At 34.3% G+C, this 22,805-nt stretch overlaps 1 protein-coding gene across 1 annotated transcript; it reads left to right on the top strand.

Annotated features, from left to right (window-relative positions):
- Window positions 1-1,513: 1,513 nt before the first annotated feature.
- Window positions 1,514-16,890, top strand: FAM227B (family with sequence similarity 227 member B; the record flags this gene model as incomplete). Its single annotated transcript, XM_084293508.1, has 9 exons — window positions 1,514-1,564; window positions 3,170-3,419; window positions 4,079-4,146; window positions 4,491-4,535; window positions 5,644-5,748; window positions 10,787-10,888; window positions 11,579-11,705; window positions 14,080-14,211; window positions 16,814-16,890. 9 exons carry the CDS (start codon window positions 1,514-1,516, stop codon window positions 16,888-16,890), a joined length of 957 nt encoding a protein of 318 aa, XP_084149634.1.
- Window positions 16,891-22,805: the final 5,915 nt, after the last annotated feature.

Genomic DNA, 22,805 nt, shown 5'->3' with positions numbered 1-22,805 from the left:
GAAATGCTAGTTTACTTCACTTTTTTTTTACCCTGAACTTTTTTCACCTAGTCTACTTAAGTAGTACTTGTGGTTGACACCAAGCGCTGAAGAATCTTGCTGTGGTATTTCTTTTTTGTTGTTTTACGTTTCTCTCTAAACAGGGACTTCGGACCTTTTCCTTGGAACTCTTTGACCTGATTAAGGATGTTGCTCTACAGTAACATCCAATATTCTGTGTTTAGTAACTGAATTTTTAGGTTGAAATGACTGAACTGAAGCAGTAATTTTGGTGTAGAAAATATTTCTCTTGACTCGGTCAAATAAAGTTTGTGATATATTAATTACAATAGCCTTAGGGGAAAAAATTAACGTTATAGGCAGATTTCATGCCAAACTTTGATCTCAGTTACATCCCTAAAACCTCATTGACCTCAGTGGTATTGCAGTCAATGGCAGAGGATATCTACCAGAATTCTGTTATTTGTTTTGCTTTGAGTTGATTTGTTTTTCATGCTAGCAGTATGTAATACATTGCAGTAGTAAGAAAAAAGTCTACCTTTCATGATGCATATATTTTTTTCTTCTCATGCTGTGACAACACCTCTTGATATGCAGTTGTTAATTATGTTGGAATGACAAATGTTTGACACAGAGAAGACTTTTGTAATAGCTTCTAAAATTCTTTCTTGCCAAATTATTTATAGTTGGTTTTACTAAACATCCTATTTCCTACTTTGCTTAAATGATTTCCCTGGATGCTTAATCCAGAGAGGAGCTTTTTGGGAACAACAGAGCTCATCATTTAAAGGCTGGATCTGAAATCTGAATTACTGCTTTGTATTTTATACTGTGCAGTTATGTGCACCTGAAAGCTCTGATATTAACAAAACAAAACCATTCTTCGAAATTGTTGTTATATTGTTTCTGTTTCAAGTTCTTAATTTCACAAGTTATTAAAAATATGTACGTATATATATATTTAAACAGGTATTTCTCAAATTTGGTTTCTGCTCAGACATAGTAACAGTGTAAATTTGTGTTTGTGTTTTTAATTGTGCTGAAACTGGGATATACTAGTTGACTGATTTCATTAAGACTTCTGCTAATCTGCTTCCCTCACATTGCTTGCAACTCCTGAACAAAAACTGAATATATAAAAACAGCACGACCAGGTGATGGGGACATTCGCTTTGTGTGTGTGTGTGCATTTTATAAGTACATTAAAAATATCATAAATATTTTGTGTGGAGATATTTAGAAGAAAATGGAAGTTTTGCATCTATGATTATTTTCTATGATTACTGAAAAACTGAGTATTTTTCACATTTTCAGCATGTTTCTATTAAGATTGTGGGGTGATTCTTCTGTTTATTGCAAGAAATGACCATGAGCATGCTCTATGTAAGCTACGGTGATTGCTTTGACTGTCAATTTTAATTATCTAAAGTTTAAATACGTGCTGATATGTGTTATCTTAGTTTTTTTTAAGGCATTCTGGCAAGGACAATTCTTACCGTATGTCAGTAGAAAAATGCAAAAGCCTCCTTTGACTTTTGAAGAATTCTTACAGTCTCAAGGTTTGGTGAGTCTGAGTGCTTATTATTTTAACTACCCATGTGTATGGTGAAGTGAATGTGCAGGAGTGGGGTCGTGAGCAAAGCCATGTGAATATAAATATTGAGAACTGAGTTTGAACATAGATTGTATTTCCTAGACCCTCAGGCAGTGGAAACTAAGAGGTCTGTAGAAATGGCAAATCTTCAAGAGAGCAACCTTTCTGTTGTTAACTTTCCTTTTTCTCAAAGATAAACCATGGAGAAAATTTTTGTCTGCTGTATAGAAGTTTTGTACTCTTGGAATCATGCTTGAGTGATGACACAGACCCAAGCTTTGCTTAAAATATTTGATTGGTCCACAGCATTACTAACATAACACAAAGTCCTGAGTCCTGAGGCAAAACATTCTGATGAGTATGACAAGGGGAATAGCTAGTTTTGTTTTTTAATGAGCTTTCTTTGTTTTCTTGTACTGATAAGACTGTTAGGAAATCTTTCAATATGACTTTATATTTTGTTAAAGAATTTAATGTAATGTGGATATCAGCGATTCTTCCAAATTACATTATTTTTGGAGGAAACAGAAAATTCTTTTTGACCTACCTACATTATTTGCAAATCAAAGCCTCACTCAAAGCCTTTAACTACAGAACTATGAGAAAAATTGATCTTCTGCATCGAACCAAAACTTTTTTTCTTACAGAAGCAATGACACAACAATGTGTAAAAATATTTTGACAAGTGGAACATTTCCTTATAAGAATTTAATTTTTATTTAAAAGACATGTTTTTAAGAGGAGCAATCTTACATTAAAAAGATGAAACATTTTAATTAGGGATAACATCAAAACAAAATATGATTATGTTTTAATTTTCTAATTGGTTTTACTTACCTTTCCTTTTTTACACTAAAATGAACACGTGTATTAACAGTTTGCTTTCCGTTTGATTTGGGGGTGGTAGTGGTGAATAATTTGTCTTGCTGTCCTACTATTATGATAGAACATATCATTGTCTTTCAGCTGTATTAGAGGTTTTAAAAACAGATTGACTACTCTGTATTAACGCTTCCTAAGTTATTTCAGGAAAGTAACCAAGTTGATGATTAACTTCAAAAGACTACTACTGGTTTCAACAATTTGTTCTAATATTTAAGCTACTAGTTTAAATTCTTTGCTAGACCAAGGAGCAGAGTTTCTTCTTATGCTTCCAAGACTGTTCTCAACAGATGGAAGGCATTACCATCCCTTCAGAGAACTTAAATTGAACGTGATTTTATTTGTCTGTTTAGAAACATAACAACCTTTTTTTCCTTCAGTTATCTCCTTTTCTAACTGAAAAGTTATAGTCTTTTTAATTACTCTGTGTATGCTCTAATGGCCTCCCTGGCCTATTTCTGTTTTTCTCTCTTTTTGAGATGATATAATCACCTCTGGATGCAGGACATGGGACAGGAGGAAATTGCAGTCTATGTTAATAATGTTGCCAACATTAGTTGTTCTTATGAGATATACGTAAAATGCGTTTATGCCAGTATTACAAATCTTTATTCAAAATAAATTTCACAGGTTTTAATCTTTTAATTTGTATTATATTCAAAAATAACTATTTTTACTATGTATCGATTACAGAACAGCTGGCCAAGGTGCGTCTCTCTGGATGAGCCTCATTCTTTGGTGGATAAGTTACAAAAAGACTGTTCCTTCAATGCTCTATCTAAATCTCTGTATGAACATGTTCCGTTGAACGTCAGCTCACTCTCAGATTTGGAGAACAGAATAAAATCATGCATCACTGATCTAAAGAAACATGCTGAAAAAATATCTTCATTACAGTGTGGACCAGCATATCTAGAGGAACAGCTTATTGACCTTGAACAGAGTAACAGTCATTTTATATTTTTCAAATAGCAACTATAGTTAGAAAATGAGGAAAAAAAAATCTAATACCTTTAAAAAGCCTACATAACTGGTGATTTCTGCCTACTTCTTGGAAACAGCTTGGAGTAATAGCCAAAGAAATTAAGACTGCATATGTAGATACAAATTGGAGGTTAACAGCTTGCTAAATTCTAGAAATTTAAGTAAAATAAAATGTGCACATTACAAATTTTCTAGGTACTATTTAAATGAAAGGTGCTGTTCCAGATCATTGTTTTCAGCTTTTCCTCAGTTTGTAAGTGTGAAGTGTTAAATTTGTAATTAAAAAAAAATCTAATAAGCTAAAGTTCCAGTTCTGCCTAGATCTTATGAACATTTTGTTTCATGCCTAACCAAAGTGACTACGAAAACATGTCATTCTCCACAGATGTTGGTGTTATAAAGAAAATATGAGACATATAGAAAGATAAAAATAGGTATTTTTAAGCTTTCCAATCATTCCAGTGATGCAGTGGGATGATACAGTGTGTTAAGTTTTATGCATGTAAACATTTAGATGTAGATCCAGATATTTGAAAAGTCTTTTCCTGATTAAATTTTAATCCATAAAGTCATCAATCCAGACCCTATTTCTAGCTAAAACTTGCCTTTTTTTTTAAGAGATTACTTCTGAGCAAACTGATGCAGAAAAACTACTGACTCGGACAAGTGAGATGCAGAAAGTAAAGGTATATTCTTATTTTTAATTCTATTTAATGGTTAAATGAGAAAGACAAAATTTACAAATCTTTTCCTTGGATCCAGAAGTGAGATTACATTTATCTCTGTATCCTTGTGGGAAAAACAAAAAAAAAAACAAAACAATAACAACAACAAAAAACCTTGAAAAATGTTTTTTCTTTGTTATCTCCAAGGATATTTTGTAATACATATAACTTTCAGTTTTAAACCATTGCTCCTAGTCTCAAGTAAATTCACATTTCATTTTATGAATTGTCTTAGCTGAAAATACTATTTATATAATTCTGTGAAATAGCATTAATTTTGAATTATGAATTTAAACATTTTTCAGTTTGCCAACTACATTGTTGAGGAATCAAAAGGTAGAAACGTAGAGGTGAGCTTTATTACATTAATTATATTTTTAAAACTACATAGTATTTTGTCTTATGAATATTCTTCAAACTGGAAATCAGAGAAATACCTCCGATACCAAAGGGAAAGAAAACTCTTGAGATTCACTCATTCAGAATTCAGTATCAATTTTTTTAGACTATATTATTTTAGATATATTGCATAATGAAAATTCCACATAGTATAAATATGGCGATTAATATTATTCATTTGACATATTACAGTCACATCTTTGGAGACTAGTGTCTGTGACTTTCCAGTGTGCTAGGCGAGGGACTTGAAGAACAAATGTGTCTCTTGATTGTTTGGAATGTCTCAACCCTAATAGGTCTTGGTTGTTGGTTAAACTCTGGGCATAATCAGGCATAAATGAGTTCTTATATTTGAATGTGGTATTTGAAATACTAATGTGAATACTCCCCAAACTGGGCCATAAATTAGTAATAACCCATAGAGTTAATATGTTGAGGGATGCAAAAATTTTAACATAAGGAAATATATTTGTAGCTTGGCTTATTAAAGTTCAGCTTTATGGACAATCAAAAGTTTGTGCATGACTGGAAACTCATACCAGAGCTGACAAGACAGAGCAGATATAGTCAAAGTGGCCAAGAAATAGTTAATATCATCTGAAATTGAAAAAAAATAATATATATAGGTTGAAAGAAGCAAAAAGCACAACAACTATAAAAAACAAACAAACAAACAAAAAACATGGAATTAAATTAGTCATATTTTCTGATAGAAAATAAAGTTTTGAGGAAGTAGAAATCCACAAGAAACAAACTGTATCAAAGACTGCAGTGGTCATTTCATGTATTTTGACTGATTCTTAGTGTAATAAAATAAAGCAACTACTAAAGAAAATATTTTATAGAATGGCATCACCAGCAAGTGAACACATCTGTTATAGAATAGTCTTTAGGTTTTACTTTAGAAAAGAAAAAAAAAGTTTACATTTGAAATAGTTTTTTCTTACTTTAGAAAAAAAAAAAAAAGTATATGTTTGAAATAGTATTTTCTCTGTACATTAACACAAAGGGAACATGATAATCAGCTTTAGTTACTAAAGGTTTTTCTTTTCTTTTTAGAACTGTAACTACCCTGGTTTCAAGATAAAACAACCTTTAGAATTACCAAGACATTTGGAAGCTCCAAAACTTTGGAACTTAGTTATAAAAGCTCAGCATTTCCAAGTATGTACTGTTTGTTTCAGTAGCCTAATCAGAAGCTGCTGATAAGGAGTATTGCAAATATTTTGACTCATTCATCGTGTTTCATTTTCATACATGTTTTAGTATTGCTGTTAGCATTTCTTGAAGTTACAAAACTGACAAATCTAGGAGCTTTTTATGTTTAGGAGTCATTATTGTTGGAGGATTCTTCTTGCTGCCCTGTCCTTTGTCCCAGAGTTGACCAATAATGAAAGTACTAAAATAAATAATGATAAACTAATATTAAACTTAAAAAGAATTTCAAAACCAAGGTAAACCCAGAATTACAATATAGAATATGCTTTTTGTTTTGTTTTGGTTTGTTTTTTGTTTGTTTGTTTGTTTTGTTTTGTTTTCATTCCCCTTTGGCATGTATGTTACACATCATCTTAAATTGCATGCTTTTTTTGTTTTGTTTGGTGGTTTTTTTTGCATACTCTAGTATATCCTTGTCTCCCACCTGAGGGCCTAAAAAGTGAAGATACTCCTTATACTTTGTATATGACCTGCAACAGAAAAATGTCAGAAAGATGCTTCATGTGTACTGTTAATTAATGCTAGTTAACAGTTCTGTTTTGTCAGGCAAGGAAGGATTTATTTGACAATATGCTAATTCCTTTGGTGTGCATGCACCCATCTTTTATATGACTGATGTGAGGTAATTTTTCTATGTAAAGGTAAAGCTTTTCCACCTGGACTAAATTAGCCATGAGATTTGTAAATGACAGTTTACAGTATTATTGTAACACTAACCCTTCTATTCTAATTTTTTACTGGTTTCAGTGGGAATTAGCAATGTCTTTAAATTCTTCAGTTATTTCCCTAGCAGACATATGAGAAGGCATATTCTTTGTGTGTGAATTCAGTGCTTTCAGTAATGTTTGAAAAATAGGGGTAATTTAGAGCTATGTTTCTCCTGTGTATGTGATCAGCTTCAGGTAGTGATCTCTATTCCTGTCGCCAGTTAGTTGACCCAGGATAACATTTTCCTTGAATAAGTCATTTTGTAGTAGAGTAGAGTAAGAATTCATGGCACTGTGAAAGGCCAAGGTACAGTACATTAGATTCTTTTTCTAGTTTTCCCTTGAAGTGGAAATTTTTAATCCATAATTAATATTTATTTTTAAAATGCAAATATTTAATGTAATCTAATACAAATTAGATAATTAAACATACTTAGCATATAAATTTAATGACAAGGGGAAAAGTAATTTATTTTAAGGATGAATTTAGATTCTAATTATAGAAACATTTTAAAAATTTGATAACTTAAGTGGATATAAAAAATTGCTTCATTATGTAGCATCAGTAGGATTGCATTGCTAAAGAAATATGTATAAAGAAAAAGAACAGATTCCTAAAAGTAATATGAGTCTAGTTGTTACTAACATAAAACTGTCACTAATTTGGATTACTGGTGTCATCAGATACTCTGAAATCAAGACTTTTGATCCATTTTTCATAACAAGAATTTATTATTAATCAAAATAAAAAAATACTTTTGTGACTATGAAAATTACCTTATCATTAAATAGTATTATACATACTGAATTTCACAATCTATGTTCACAGAATCACATAATCGTCTAGTTTGGAAGAGACCTCCAAGATCACCTAGTCCAACCTCTGAGCTAACACTAACCAGTCCTCCACGAAACCATATGCCTAAGCTCTACAACTAAACATCTTTTAAAGACCTCCAGGGATGGTGACTCCACCACTTCCCTGGGCAGCCCATTCCAATGCCTAACAACCTTTTCAATTAAGTTCTTCCTAATATCCAACCTCAACCTCCCCAGCGCAACTTTAGCTCATTCCCCCTCGTCCTGTTACCAGGCATGTGGGAGAACAGACCAACCCCCACACCACGCTACAGCCTCCTTTAAGGTACCTGTAGAGAGCAATAAGGTCGCCCCTGAGCCTCCTTTTCTCCAGGCTGAACAAGCCCAGCTCCCTCAGCCACTCCTCGTAAGACTTGTTCTCCAGGCCCCTCACCAGCTTCGTTGCCCTTCTCTATTCTCTCTCAAGCACTTCCATGTCCTTCTTGTAGCGAGGGGCCCAAAACTGAACACAGTACTCGAGGTGCGGCCTCACCAGAGCCGAGTACAGGGGGACGATCACCTCCCTAGCCCTGCTGGCCACACTGCTTCTTATGCAAGCCAGGATGCTGTTGGCCTTCTTGGCCACCTGAGCACACTGCTGGCTCACATTCAGCTGACTATCAACCATCACTCCCAGGTCCTTCTCTGCCTGGCAGCTCTCCAACCCCTCAGCTCCCAGCCTGTAGCTCTGCTTGGGGCTGTTGTGCCCCAGGTGGAGGTCCCGGCACTTGGCCTTGTTGAACCTCATACAGTTGGCCTCAGCCCATTAGTCCAGCCTATCCAGATCCTCCTGCAGAGCCTTCCTACCCTTGAGCAGATCAACACACGCACCTAACTTGGTGTCATCTGCAAACTTACTGAGGGTGCACTTGATCCCCTCATCCAGATCATAGATAAAGATATTAAAGAGGACCGGCCCCAGCACTGAGCCTTGGGGGACTCCACTAGTGACTGGCCTCCAACTGGATTTGACTCCATTCACCACAACTCTTCGGGCCTGGCTATCCAGCCAGTTTTTAACCCAACAAAGAATATGCCAGTCCAAGCCATGAGCAGCCAGTCTCTTGAGGAGAATGTTGTGGAGAACGGTGTCAAAGGCCTTACTGAAGTCAAGGTAGACCACATCCACAGCCTTTCCCTCATCTACTAAGTGCGTCACTTTGTCATAGAAGGAGATCAGGTTCATCAAACAGGACCTGCCTTTCATAAACCCATGCTGACTGGGCCTGATCGCCTGCTTCTCCTGCAAATGCCACGTGATGACACTCAAGATAATCTACTCCATGAGCTTCCCTGGCACTGAGGTCAAACTAACAGGCCTATAGTTCCCCGGGTCTATCCTGTTAAAACAGTTGAAGAATATTGGAAATGTTATGTTATTTATATATTACATTTTTCTGAATGAATATACTTATAAAGGAAAGAAACTGTTAATTCTTGTCATTTGTCCCAGTCCAAATACTGTCACACTGATTGAAAGGAGTAGTGCAGTGTGGAGGATGGATTTAAATTTCAGATAACTGAGCAGCTTTGATAATTTCTGTCTAAATAGTGGCCCACTGACAAGACACAAAGCATATCTGTGAATGAGTGTAACTTTTCTGAGTAAAAATATTTAAATACAAACAGAAATATTCTTGTTTAAGTTGAAAGTACAATATCAATACAGAAATAATCTCTAGTCCTACAAAATATAAAACTGTTTTTTTGTTGTTGTTGTTTTGTTTTGTTTTGTTGTTTTTTTTTGTTTTTTTCATAAACCCTAATGTTAATGTCTTGGAGCTCAAAGACAGGTTGCTGACCTTACTATTTAGACTGGATAAAAGTCTCATATGAGTTTATAATCTACAGCTATTCCTAATAGCTCTGTTTTTAGTACGAAGCTAGAACCTCATAGAGCTTTCTGAATACCACATTTTTTAAAAAGTCATTGTAGGACTGGTTTAAAATTTTTGTTTGAATATGTGCAAATGTACAGAGCTAACCAAGATGCAAGGAATACCAAGATCATGTTAGTGCTTCTGCACAGAGTTCTGACACAATTTAGAATCAGTGCTTGCCTCCTAATGTCAAAGTTAATCCAGTGTCTGTATCTGCTTTGCTGTTGTGGTAATTTACAATATTTGTCATTTTAAATATTTTTAATCGTGTTAGGATTTTAATGTAACAAATGTGACTTGCTGTCTTATTCATTCTGTATACTTTAGTTTTTGTCTTTTTGGATAATGTATATATATCCAATAATATATTTTTATATATTTAAACTTTTAGTTTAAGGTTTACAGAAAATAAAAGCACTAAACTGCTGAGAGATTTGCAGGTATCCAGCAAATGCAGATCAGTCCCCATATTTTGATAACTTAATGCTGAGGTACCCAAAGGTACCTTTTCTTCTCAGTAAAAGCTAAGCATTTCCTTTGCAAGCTTTTTTCCCATCAGTATTTCCTTGAACTGAAAGAAGTTTCCTACTTTCTTGTAGACTGTGTTCGAAATGAAAATCTTTGTACTTTTTGTCTATTTTTGTTGTTGTTGTTGTTGTTTTTAAATCTCAATATAATAAATGTTTTACTGTTGTTTTGACAGAAAGACATTCTTAAAGTTTGGAGAAGCTTGTTTCTCTCAAAATCATCTATTTCAGTGTTTCAGGATTCTTTTTGGTGGTGGTTTCTCCAAAAGTTTAAGGTACGAATGAATTTAAAGCATTCTTTGGTCTGTTATTATCCAAGAAATAATCTATAGATTCTGTAAGTAAAAAGATGCAACAAGTTACTAATTAAGATTAATTACATCAAATGTAGGTCCAAGACTAACTTTACATGTACCTTTAAACAGCAGTAGTTGAGCACATGATGATCTACTTTAGTTAGCAGGTGTATACCACGATGCTTACAATGCCTTTAGATCAAAATTGTCTACACAGTTGTAACGGTTCTAGGACTTACATAGGATATGATTTTGCAATATTTAGGTTACAAACATAATGCATGTATTCTATTATCTTGGGTAGTCACAATTATTAAGAAGAAAAGGAAAATACTCACATGGTAGGAGACTATGATTATGTACACCGGTTTTGATTCAGTACAGCACTTAGAGTCCATCTTAATTAATTAGCTGATATACTTAACATACGCTTCAAATAACTCATGTTCTTAAGTGCTATTCTGAATCAGGAACTACTACACTATACTACAAAAAAAAAAAAAACTCTTAATACATTTAGAACAAAATATTGTAGGAAGAGGTGGAATTATTTTAGGAATAAGTGTTTCAGTGGTGCTCCTTTGCATTGTCAGTGCCTCCCATCATATGTGAATAAACATGAGCTTCAGTAATCTCTTGCATCAGTATATTAGCACACAACAATATCTGAATTTACGCTGATGTATTCTCTCCTGATTTGTTTTTTCTCTTTGAAGCCTAACCAAGAAGATCAAGACCACTTTTTTGATAGAATTGCAGAAAACTTTGTGGTGCTTTTTCTTCTTGTTCCCATTGAGGCTAAAGACACTTTTTTTCAGGTAAATGAACACTTACGTAGTATTTTCAATGATATGTATAGAGATACTATATTTGGGCTCATAAAACTATTAACATGTCACATAAACAAATTTACATGTAATCAGTTTGGCAGCGTTTGGTACAAAATAGAACTGGAGATACATGCATGTAAGTAGAAGAGAGGAAACAAATATTGAAGAAAAGAGAGAACTTATCACTTCTTTATCAAAAGTCAAATTTTGGCTCACATAATGCATGAATAATACAATATTAAAAGATGAGATATTTCCAATTTTCTTGTTTTTAATTAACTATTGTGATTAGCTAAATATTAACAAATTAATATACTTAATATGTTATTAATGTAATGCTTTATTCTGCATCCTAATTTTAGCCCTAAGCGACTCATTCAAAGTACATAATTTGTTTAAATTAGTATTGTCTAGCCGAGTCTTATCTGGGGACTTAGACTTATACATTGGCTAAGCAAATTATTGAGTTCCCAAATCAGTTCCCTTACAGATGATACTGTTGCCTAAAGTTTCACAGAAGTAATAAAAGGTTGTACTTTTTTTTTTTTTTTTTTTAGCAGAATGGTTTTGCAATTACTACACTTCACTTTAATATTTTTACATTAACTAAAAAAAAGATGTAATATGAAAGCTCTTCTTGTCACCTGGGTAGATACAGTGTTATTCTTATTTTGGTAGGTGTATCCTGACTGTTTGTCACAAGTCATCTATGTCACGTTCTGTGAAGCATTTCCTGAATCCATTAAAAATTTTGATGATGATTTTAAGGATGGATTGGTAGACTTAATTTTTCAGTGGATATCAGGTACTGGTAGTTGTTCTTTTGTGTTTTATTTTTTTATGAGACATATTTTGTCCAGGCCACCAGATGTACATTTCAGTGAGAATCTAATGCTTTTTTCCCTAGTAATGATATACATATATAGAAAATTCAGTACTGGGAATACTATTGTCAAAGCTGCCAGTCTGTGCTCAGGTGATAATGCTGATAATAGCACTGATAACAATATCTTTATTATTTTTATTATTGGTATATAAATATGAATAAACAGTGTAAAACAGTAGTCTGGAAAGAAGACAAAGAATCTGAGCTGGATATCCATGACATTATTTCTCTTTCTAGTTTAAGAAAAAATAAAACTGGATCTGACATTTCAAAGTGTTTTTGGCAAAACAATGTCAAACAAAGTACGTAACCTACTTTAAACTATGCTGTATAAATGTCTTGGCAAACCTGTTTAGTATTCTATTGTCTGAACGCAGCTGATCCTGTGGAAGCATACTACATTCTAATTATTTATTTGCATGGTGAGATAAGCTGAACTGGACCTTCCGGTGTTCAATAGTGAGGAAGTCTTGCTGAGAATGTGAGACATTTCACAGAACCTGCTTGTCTTTCTATCTCTCTATCATGATACAATCTACCTACACTTTTGGAAATGTTCCTGTATAAGATGATTGTATATCCTGATAAGATTATGTATAAGATGAGAATTAAATATTTTCCCCATTAAATGAAGCTATTTCAAGGGCAAAGTTAAATCTGAAAATCTAGTCCCCCTTATTCATGTTGTATTAGAACTATATGAGCTCTGATGTCTCTGTCTTTCAAAGTTTGTATGTCTCAAAGTTTGAGTGGATAGGAATTGATAATCTTTTTAGAGGTGGTGATTATCAGGATGACACTGAAAAGAAAGTACTCTATTTTTAAGGTTATATACAGTCTGTAATCCAGCCCAGTCATTGCTTTACTGCAGTGACTGTTCTGGAATAACTGTTTTAGCTGTAAAAGTGCTTAACTATTGCAGAATTATCCAGCAAGGATATAATCGTATCTGAAGACATAGCTTATAATTGAACTGATGAATGCAGATTTAATTTCACTGCTTTCTTTATGATATCCTGTAGGAGAAATATTTTGGAAGAATCTATGGTAAGCACATAAATGCAGTCAGGATACAAGTCTTAAAATTCAAGCCCTGAGAAAAACTGTACTTATTACCAGAAAAGCTGCTGAACATAGTAATCATATATATATATATATATTTTAGTTAAACAGAAGACTAGGAGATCATTCCTTGATCTCCCTATAGAAAAAACAGTCAGTTTGTATAAAATATTCTTACAGTGCTTTGACTGTACCTATACTAGAAGCTTCTCTTGCAATAGTATTGTGATCAAATATCTGTATTTACTGTCTTAACAGTAAGAGTTTATGATTCTTAGATTGTATACGTTACTTAATATCCATTCCAAAACTTAGATTTAGAGCAGATTTCTATCTTTAGTGCTCATTTATTCAGGTTTCATAACAATGTGGAATTCATTATCTTGTATGTTGAAGCTGATTGACAAATGCAATAGAAATATGTTTTTGAAGTAGACACAAAATACAAAAACATTTTCTCAAAACCTTTTTCTATGTCAGTCACCATTTCTTGGGCAGAATTTTCTTTTTAGTTACAGACAGAGAAAATTATGTATGGAAAAAAATACCCTGAAAAATCTAATTTAGAGAAGGTTTACGTATTTCAAGGTTATGTGCACCAAACCTCAAGTGGGCCTTTAACTTGGAAGAGCTGGATAAACCCACAGTAGAGTCTGTAATGTGTAACCACTATAAAGAGATGATGGACAGAATTAACCAAAATTTAGTCAGACTGAAAAACAAAACAAAACAAAACATAACAACAACAACAACAAAACCCCAAAAAACTAGAAGACTATTGCTATGGCAGAGATTCTGTATCTGCATGAAATTTATAGTGTGAGAGCTGTGCAAAATTCTACTGGAATGAATACTGAAAACCACTGAGTAAAGTAAATTATGTATTGCTGCCAGAGTAATTCACAACCTCACCAAAAAATATGCAAATGTATTAAATTACTGGAATTGGAACAACCACAAAATACGGATATTCGTTCATGTGCAAAACCAAGCAGAAGTAGAAAGGAGATAGCAAAATCTGTCCATAAAGATGCTGGTTTACTTTAAATATATGGCTATATTTCAGTTAAACAGGCGTGGCTCCTAAGCTTAAGGTTGAGCATGGGCATAAAAATTTGAACATTGGAGTCAGGAAAGAAATAAAATAATTTTAATTTAATTTGGAAAGATTCATGGGGTAATTTTCAAAAGTAACACCAACATTTTTCTAAATTTAATTTTTGTTTTCCAGGTCTGAAACCAAGGAAATGTGTATGGGAGAAATGGAATCTTGAGAGCTTTAAGGCTTCCACAGTAAATCCTAATAGTGAAGGTGCTACTGCTAACATACAGGCTCGTGGATCTGCCAGATCCGCAGCAGCCTGTAAGTCTTGTAAACATGTTTTATCTCATAATGCATGTTACTTTGTGAATATTGGAATGTAACTTATAGTAGATTGCAAAATCTAATTGTCAGCATAAATTACTAGTAATATTTTTATTTTGCACAGAATCAAAATGTTGTAGCAATTTATGATAAATTGTGGATCAACTCTAAGCATATATCCTCCCATATACTGACGCTTGTATTTTATTGTAAACAATTTTACAAGGTATTTAAAGAAGTTGCCGAAGCTAAGACTCAGCTAGTAAAATCTGATGGTTTCAGTAGGTCATGTCCTCTACTACTTATGACTGTTCCCATTCCTTTCTCTTGCTGCTGGCTCTCACTTTCGCTGTCTTCCCCTTTGTCTTCCCTGTTGTGGTGGACCAGATCTTTGGCTGTAATATTCTTTGATATTAGACCACTGTTTTTTCTCACTACTTCTGTATTAACATCTTATCTCAAGCTTTTTGTGCTGATGCTTCTAGCTTGCTCCCTTTTTGAATGTGTGATCCGACATTTTATTTCTTCAAGCTGGCTAGATTCTTCTATCATATTTCCCATGTCTAAAGTTTCAGTTTTCCTTCCGGAAGTTACAGCCATTGTTTTAGGCTGCCAGTCTTCTCTTGCTACTTTTAGTCTTCCTTCTGCCCCAACTTTTCCCATCTTTGCCTTTTTTTTCCCCCTCCTTTTTTTTTTTTTTTTTTTAATGGGCTCATCCTAATTCTGGATTTAGATCACTATCCAGTCACCAAGGTAAGGAAACCTTATTTTTATTGCAAAACAATTCAGATGAAAACTCATAAATTTGCATCAAAGGTGTCATTTAAGGCAGTGAAGTCTGTGATTCTTTGGTTGTGCATTTTCTAGTGTATGATTGGCTATATAAAATAGAAATTCTTAGCCAGTCTTAAGCTGAAGAATGATTTTAGGAATTTTTAGTGATGGAATCTACGTGAATGGGCTAAGATATCTCTGTGCAATTTTTTTCCTGCTCCCCACCCTCTATCATTTTCAATATTACACTGACAAGTTTTCTTTAAAGTTATGTTAAACATTTAAGAAAAGGTAGTGGTTTGTACTCGTTAACGTTTAGGAGAGAAAGTTTGGAACATGCTGTACTCAGGAAACCTTGAATTAGTGAAATTCTGTGGACATGTAAGAGACAGGGAAGTGTTCTAGTGTGTGCCATCATTCTCACAAAGCTTTCTCTTGTAATGTAGATTTAAGAGAACGGTGTGGATTTTTCCTAGTGGGGTGGGCTATCTAAGCAACAAGGAGAGTTGCTTGATAACAGTCTGAAGGATTTGGTCTCTACAAATTACAGCTTTGTAGAATCTTTGTATGGATTGGCTACATACACCTGTGGCTAAATAAAGTGAATAATTTCACTTTCACTTACATATTGTCTGTTAGCTTTCCTAAATCATTTTCCTTTTTTACTTTAGTACTTCTTCTCAAGTACAATTGGGAAAAAATAAAATAAAGCAAAAACTGCTGTTTCTTTTAAATTGAAAGTCTGTGTTATTTTCATCAAGTTATGGTTTTGAAAGGAAATTCTTGTTTACCAAATCCATTTCTGGTGTGTTGCTCTGTTTGCAGTACAGTTTTTAGAAACAGAAATATATCTATGTTGTTGAAGACAATTGTCAGATAAACATTTGGGTATAAAATACAATATGCTTTTAGAAAACCTAAAACCAGTGGAAACATCTGCATGACTTATAAATTCCAATGGTTTTGTTCTGGTATAATCATATTTCCTTTGCCCTTTGAACCTTATAGTACTTTGCTAGTATATGAAAACAACAATATGAAACTGAGTAGAAAGTGATTATTTGTGGAGCAGGTTCAATAAATCACCTCAGCTGTTGATTATAATAATAATTTTAGCCTGAGGTTATTTTAATGGCAGTAATTTTTGAAGTCACTGAAGCTATGTGGTCTTAATACTTCGCTCCAAAAGAAGATAGAACGACTTGTTTTTTCCTATGAAAATAAAATAAAAGGGAGCAGCCTTACTATTTTAACTCTTCCTATTAATATCCTGCTCTGTGCTCTACCACATTGCTTTAAGCTTGCAGGACGCTCTCGCTTTTGTTTAATAATCTCTTGTTCTTACTTAAAACTGCTGAGAAGCTTCTTGCTTTCCCAGATCCTCTCTGTTGCCTAATTTCCAGTGAGATCAATAGGAATTGATTGTATAGGCAAGTTAGCTATCTTACACAAGAATTTAGTGTCCTACACAAGAATTGAGTGTCCATGGTTTCCACATGTTCTCTTTCCTCTGGAGGTTGCATGTAGTGTTCCTGTACTATGCAATACACTTATTACTATGTTCCTGTACTATGCATACACAGCAACTCATTTAGACATAACAAGCTAGCCTTGTTAGCTAGCATGAAAACACAGAACAATCTGGCTGTGACAGGGTGGTGTCCTGTACACTGACAGAAATGTGAGTCTGGGTAGAAACTCAGCAATATCCTCTTTGCTGACTAGAGCCCTGCTGAGATTATTATGGCAGTGTAAAACTAGTGTGGCCATATTTTTTAATGTATTAGCAGCACATATCAGACTTGTACCTGTTTTTCTTATGTAGGGAATAGGACATCGAGAGTGACTTGCTTAAAGTTATATGAGAAATCTGTAGCAGAACCAAGTTTCAAAGGCTGGTAGATGAATCATGACTCAGCAGCCACTAGCCAATGACTTGCTTTATGTCCATTAAAACTGGTGCTGTCCAAGGTAATAGTAAATGGCATTTATGTGTAGACAACCTGTTGTAACTGTGAAGGGAGTCTGTCCTGAGTTCTGACTAAAACATGTAACATTATTATTAAAAAAAAAATAAAAAAGCAACATGTTTATAATGGGAATGTGGGAATGAAGATAATACTGAATTAGTTAGAATAGGGAGGGAGATCCTTCCCCTGGAGTACTGCATCCAGTTCTGAGCTTCCAAGGTCAAGGGAGACATGGACTAAAGAGAGGCAATGAAATGAAAGGTCACATTGATGATAAAGGGACTGGAGCATCTTATATGAGGAAAGGATGAGAGAACTGGCATTCTTCAGCCTGGAGAAGGCAAGGCTTCTGGAGGATTTTATCAATGTTTATAAAAACCTGAAGGGAGTGTGCAAAGAAGCTGGCTCCAGACTCTTTAATGGTGCCTGGTGTCAGGCAGTGGGCACAAACTGAAACATGGGATGTTCTGCCTGAACATCAGGAAGCGCTTCCTTATTGTGTAGGTGACAGAGCAATGGAGCTCTCCTTGGGGTCTCCCTCCTTGGAGATCTTCAAAAGCCCTGAGGACATGGTTGCGGGCAACCTGCTGTAGTGGGGGCGTTGGACCAGATGACCTCCAGAGGTGCCTTCCACCATGCCTCAACAATTCTGTGATTTTGTGATTCTGTGTTGGACTTCAGTCTGAAAGCACTGTAAAATTTATGTGACAAGCATATGCATATTAATTCAAAGTAATATTTTCTGGTTACTGCTGAAGGAACATTATTCTCATCAGGAAGTAATTTCCTCTGAGTTGAGTTCTTTTTTTTCCCTCTGTGTTATGAGTCAAACTTGTCAAGTGCTGGGCCTCTTAGTAAAACCGTTTCCTAATAAAACAAACCAATATTGGTAAACTAGGATCTGCCTTCTAAACAGAATTGAAGGAAATAGTCTTCTTTATTTAGGTCTGAAAAGTAAGCAGTTACAGAATTTCATTGTCTGGAATGAGATTTACAAGTTAGCTTTCCTCAGACAGGTATTACAAAGCTATCTACAGAGCTCAAGTTTTAATTCTTGGTAACTTTAATGATATGTGATTGATTGTTTGACAATTTTTATAATTAAATTCCGCAATTGTATTCTATGTAAGACTGTTAATTTAAATGTACACTGCTAAAAAGCTTTTCCAGAAATTTTACTATCTGAATATCATTAAAGTTAATAGAACGTCATGTTAAAATATTTTCCCTTCTGAGTTTCTGGTTTAAATACAGTCCTAATCTTCTGCTAACAGCGCAGAGAAATTATTTTTTTTCTCTTAATAAGTTCTGCTTCTTTCCTGTTTTAAATAAAAAAATAAATAACTGTTAACATTTTAAAACTCATCTAGTGATGTAAACAGTTGAATTTTTGGTTCTTGTTATTAAATATTAATATAAAAAGTATAATAGTTATTTATGAGTATGTATCTCTACTCTGATTAGGAGAGTTTCCCTGATTTTGTAAGAATCAACTAACCTACCATTTTCATTTTCTACATATGTTAAATGTTATGGAATTTGTATGTTTTTAAAAAAATAACGAGGAGTTGAATTACATAGGCTTATGAAATGTTTAGACCATTCAAATACTGGTTGCTGAGTGTGAAATGCTGGTGTTTTCTTATCACTTTATTGATTTAATGTGAACTTAAATTTTGTTCCATCTTATTTATAAAGAAAATGCCTCTTTTCTTCAGATAGTCATTTAAAATGTAGGCAAGTGTATTTCAATTATTACTGACTTGATTAATCATTTAGTAATCTGATTATTGCAGATGACATGCATGGTGTTGGTTTAAAGTACAGAAAAGTATAGATACAGAATCACAGAATCACAGAATCACAGAATTTCTAGGTTGGAAGAGACCTCAAGATCATCGAGTCCAACCTCTGACCTAACGCTAGCAGTCCCCACTAAACCATATCCCTAAGCTCTACATCTAAACATCTTTTGAAGACTTCCAGGGATGGTGACTCCACCACTTCCCTGGGCAGCCCATTCCAATGCCTAACAACCCTTTCAGTAAAGATCTTCCTAATATCCAACCTAAAACTCCCCTGGTGCAACTTAAGCCCATTCCCCCTCGTCCTGTCACCAGGCACGTGGGAGAACAGACCAACCCCCACCTCGCTACAGCCTCCCTTGAGGTACCTGTAGAGAGCGATAAGGTCGCCCCTGAGCCTCCTCTTCTCCAGGCTGAACAAGCCCAGCTCCCTCAGCCGCTCCTCGTAGGACTTGTTCTCCAGACCCCTCACCAGCTTCGTCGCCCTTCTCTGCACCCGCTCAAGCACCTCGATGTCCTTCTTGTAGCGAGGGGCCCAAAACTGAACACAGTACTCGAGGTGCGGCCTCACCAGAGCCGAGTACAGGGGGACGATCACCTCCCTAGCCCTGCTGGCCACACTGCTTCTGATACAAGCCAGGATGCCATTGGCCTTCTTGGCCACCTGAGCACACTGCTGGCTCATATTCAGCCGACTATCCACCATCACTCCCAGGTTCTTCTCTGCCTGGCAGCTCTCCAACCCCTCAGCTCCCAGCCTGTAGCTCTGCTTGGGGTTATTGCACCCCAGGCGCACGACTCGGCACTTGGCCTTGTTGAACTTCATGCAGTTCATACTTTTTTCATACAGAAAACTAAATGTGAGGCTGTATTATACCATAACACATCTCATCTTTTAAAGGTCATGGAAATTGTCCAATTGTCATTATCTCTTGTTTTATGGAATGCATTTACATCACTTTGCATACCTATAAAGGTATACAAATTATTATAGATCTACTACAAGGCAAATGTGTAATTATCTTCCTAACATAGAAAATGTGTTTTACGTAGTTGCTCAAATAAGTTGAACTTTGAATTCTATATGGCTATTTTAAGAAAAAATAACTTTAATCTAGAATCATGGGCTTATTTGGGTTGCAAGGATGAGAGAGGTCACTTGATCAATCTCCTGCTCAAAGTGGGGCTCACACTGAATTCAGACTGATTTGCTTAATCTTTGTCCAGTCAGGTCTTGAAAGTCTCCAAGGATAGAGATTCTGCAGTCTCCTGTAAGATTCCCCAAGTGAGATTAGCTCATTTCTGTGTCACAGTGTATTTATCAACACTAATACAAAAGATAAGAAATAAGAAAAACCTTGTTAATTAAAATTCAGAGCCTGTGTAATGGAACAGTTTCTGGGAAATGTGAGTAGTTGTTGAAGGTAGCTAAATAGAATGGCTGTTTAAACCACAGGAGTTTACATTTCAGTTCTGAAACACAGTCTATTTATATTTTGTAATATCTGTGGTAAACAAACAATAAAGCTAGATTAAAACCAAGGTATCTGTAGCAATAACAAAGAAATTACAGTGTACAATGGCTTTTGTATCCCATTTTCTTTGGGTTTTCTTGAACTTTTAGTGTTATAAAGGTTAATACCAAATCATATCCTCAAAGGTATATCTGTTTGTTTTCATATGAATCATTTTACCTCCCGTATGGTATATTGCATGATGGAAGTTGAGACTGGATCGTAGTATAATGGGTATGAAAGGCTTTTATTGGGATTTCTGGCATTTATTTGAATAATACTTGTTAAACTCTAGTAGAATCTCTCCTTTGTTTGATTCATCCTCATCTTTTAATAGTTTGCTACTGCTGGTCATTGCTATGAACATTCTCTCTTTTTAGCAGTAGACCCTTTTTTATGGAGGCAGCTGAAAATTTATTTGTTTCTAGAAGAGATTTTCTAAGTTAAAAGTACTCTGAAAATTGATCAAGATTATCTGATCCAGCTTTTCTGTTCACCTTTTCCATAAGATACTGGAATAAAACAAACAAGGATATGTCCTAACCTTTAAGACTGTTTGTTCAAAAGTTGAAAGAAATTTCTTAGTTTGATAGTACAGTCTTATGTTTAGTGAACAAGTAATAGATAAACTGGTAAAAGCATAGCGAAACTTTACAGATGTAGCTGTGTTGACAATTTTTTCTGCATAGATTAGTTTATATCTACACTTTGATGTTTGATATTAGCAAGTCAAAAATCACAAATTATTTCCAAATCACGGTATCTGTTAAACAAGTACTTCTTAAAAAGTATATATTTGTTAAAGAGAATTGTTGCAGACAGTTTTGCTTGAGTGCAGTTACAAAGAAGTGACTTGATATGTAGAAAAAAAATGATTGGCTCTTGTCACTTGTAATGAAAAGTAGAGCATATAAATCCATTGGTAACTGACTTGACTCCATCCCAAGTTTGTAGTGATCATCCAGGATCTGTTTTAGCTAAGTTTTGGTGATCTTTAAGCAGAAATTGCAATACCAAGAAACTTGTAGGCAAACTGAACAGATATAACTCTTTAGTCATGTAGGGCTTAGCTGAACACTTTAATAGCTAGAAAAGTAAAATGTCTCTTCTTCATCAGGTCACATGGATCTTAGCTGAAGGTTCAGATCAGTTATATAGGCTCTTACATAGTTCTGTACTTGTGAGTATAGGTTCCACCATTTGAGGATTTATTCAGTACCTGTTGCAACTATCTTTTACCTAGTATAACTCTGAGCTTCCTATTAAATTCAATTAGCATGAGTGTGCGGTGAAGATTTTTTACGTTTTTGCATTGTTTCCTTTGAGATGTCCATTGTGCGATTTGCTGCAGGCTGTCATTTTTGTCTGCCATCCAATGTATGTTGGCAAGAGGGTTGTGTACTAGACTTTGTGTCTGGTCACAGAAAAAAATTCATGCATCTCAGCCAGACCATTTTGTTATTCCTTTAGAATTAAAAGCATATGAAACAGATGCAGCTTAATAAGTTTTTTTTTTCTTTTTTTATAAATAACTTAAATATATTTATATTTAAATAACTTAAAACAATGAAGTTCAAATACAACTTAAAATAAAGTTTAATGCTGTAACAACAGAAAAAGCATGTATAAGGATGAAAAAAAAAAACCAACAAAACAAACAAACAAAAAACAAAAACAAAAACAAACAAACAAACAAAAACATTAAAAGCTGTATGCCCTAACAGGAATTATACAAACGATAGGATATGTTACATAAAATACCTTAATATGTCTGAATTTTTGCTTCATCGTTATATAAAATGTTACTTTGTGAAAAGTGAGATGAAGTACATTATTTATTCCTATTCTTATTTTACATACACTATTTTGAAACATCTTTTAGAGCAGCATTAAGTATTTGTTTCATTAATAGATAGGAACATTTTGTAGTAGAGTAAACTTATTTTTTCCAAACTAACTCTTTTATCTGAATACAACAATAGACATTTAAAAGATTATATATTTTTCTTCATATAGTTTATGTATAGGATAGCAGTTTCTTGGGGGAAGTATTTAAAATACTGCTCAGCCTCCACACTTCCTATTGACTTGATAATCTGACAACTCATTCCAGCAGCCTTAAAGTCTGACATATTTTACACAACATTATCATCTGCTTATTATTATTATAGCAGCCATATTTAAGAAACAGATAGATTTTTTTATTATTTTTTTATTTTTTTAAATAAAATATTATCAGATAATCAAGTCATGACTTATTCTTCAGGGTAAATTAATTTAAGAAACTACCCAGTTACAATGACTAAGATAATGATTGTACAACTCTTTAGAATTCTTTACAGCTTTTAGTTAACAAATCTCGTTTTGTGTATATTTTCAAATCTTTTCCATGTAGTCTCTTAAAAATAAACATAAATGCGCAAGTCCAGCTTGTTCAGTTTCTCAGTAGTATTCCAGCCTCTCTTGATACCTTGTCAAATAGTCTTCTTTAAAAATAATCTTCCTGCTGGAACTAGTTCTTTATAGAT

The sequence above is a fragment of the Netta rufina genome (assembly GCF_964035555.1).
Source record: "Netta rufina genome assembly, chromosome: 11".
NCBI classification, from domain to species: domain Eukaryota; kingdom Metazoa; phylum Chordata; class Aves; order Anseriformes; family Anatidae; genus Netta; species Netta rufina.
This window is presented reverse-complemented; position numbering and strand designations above follow the sequence as displayed.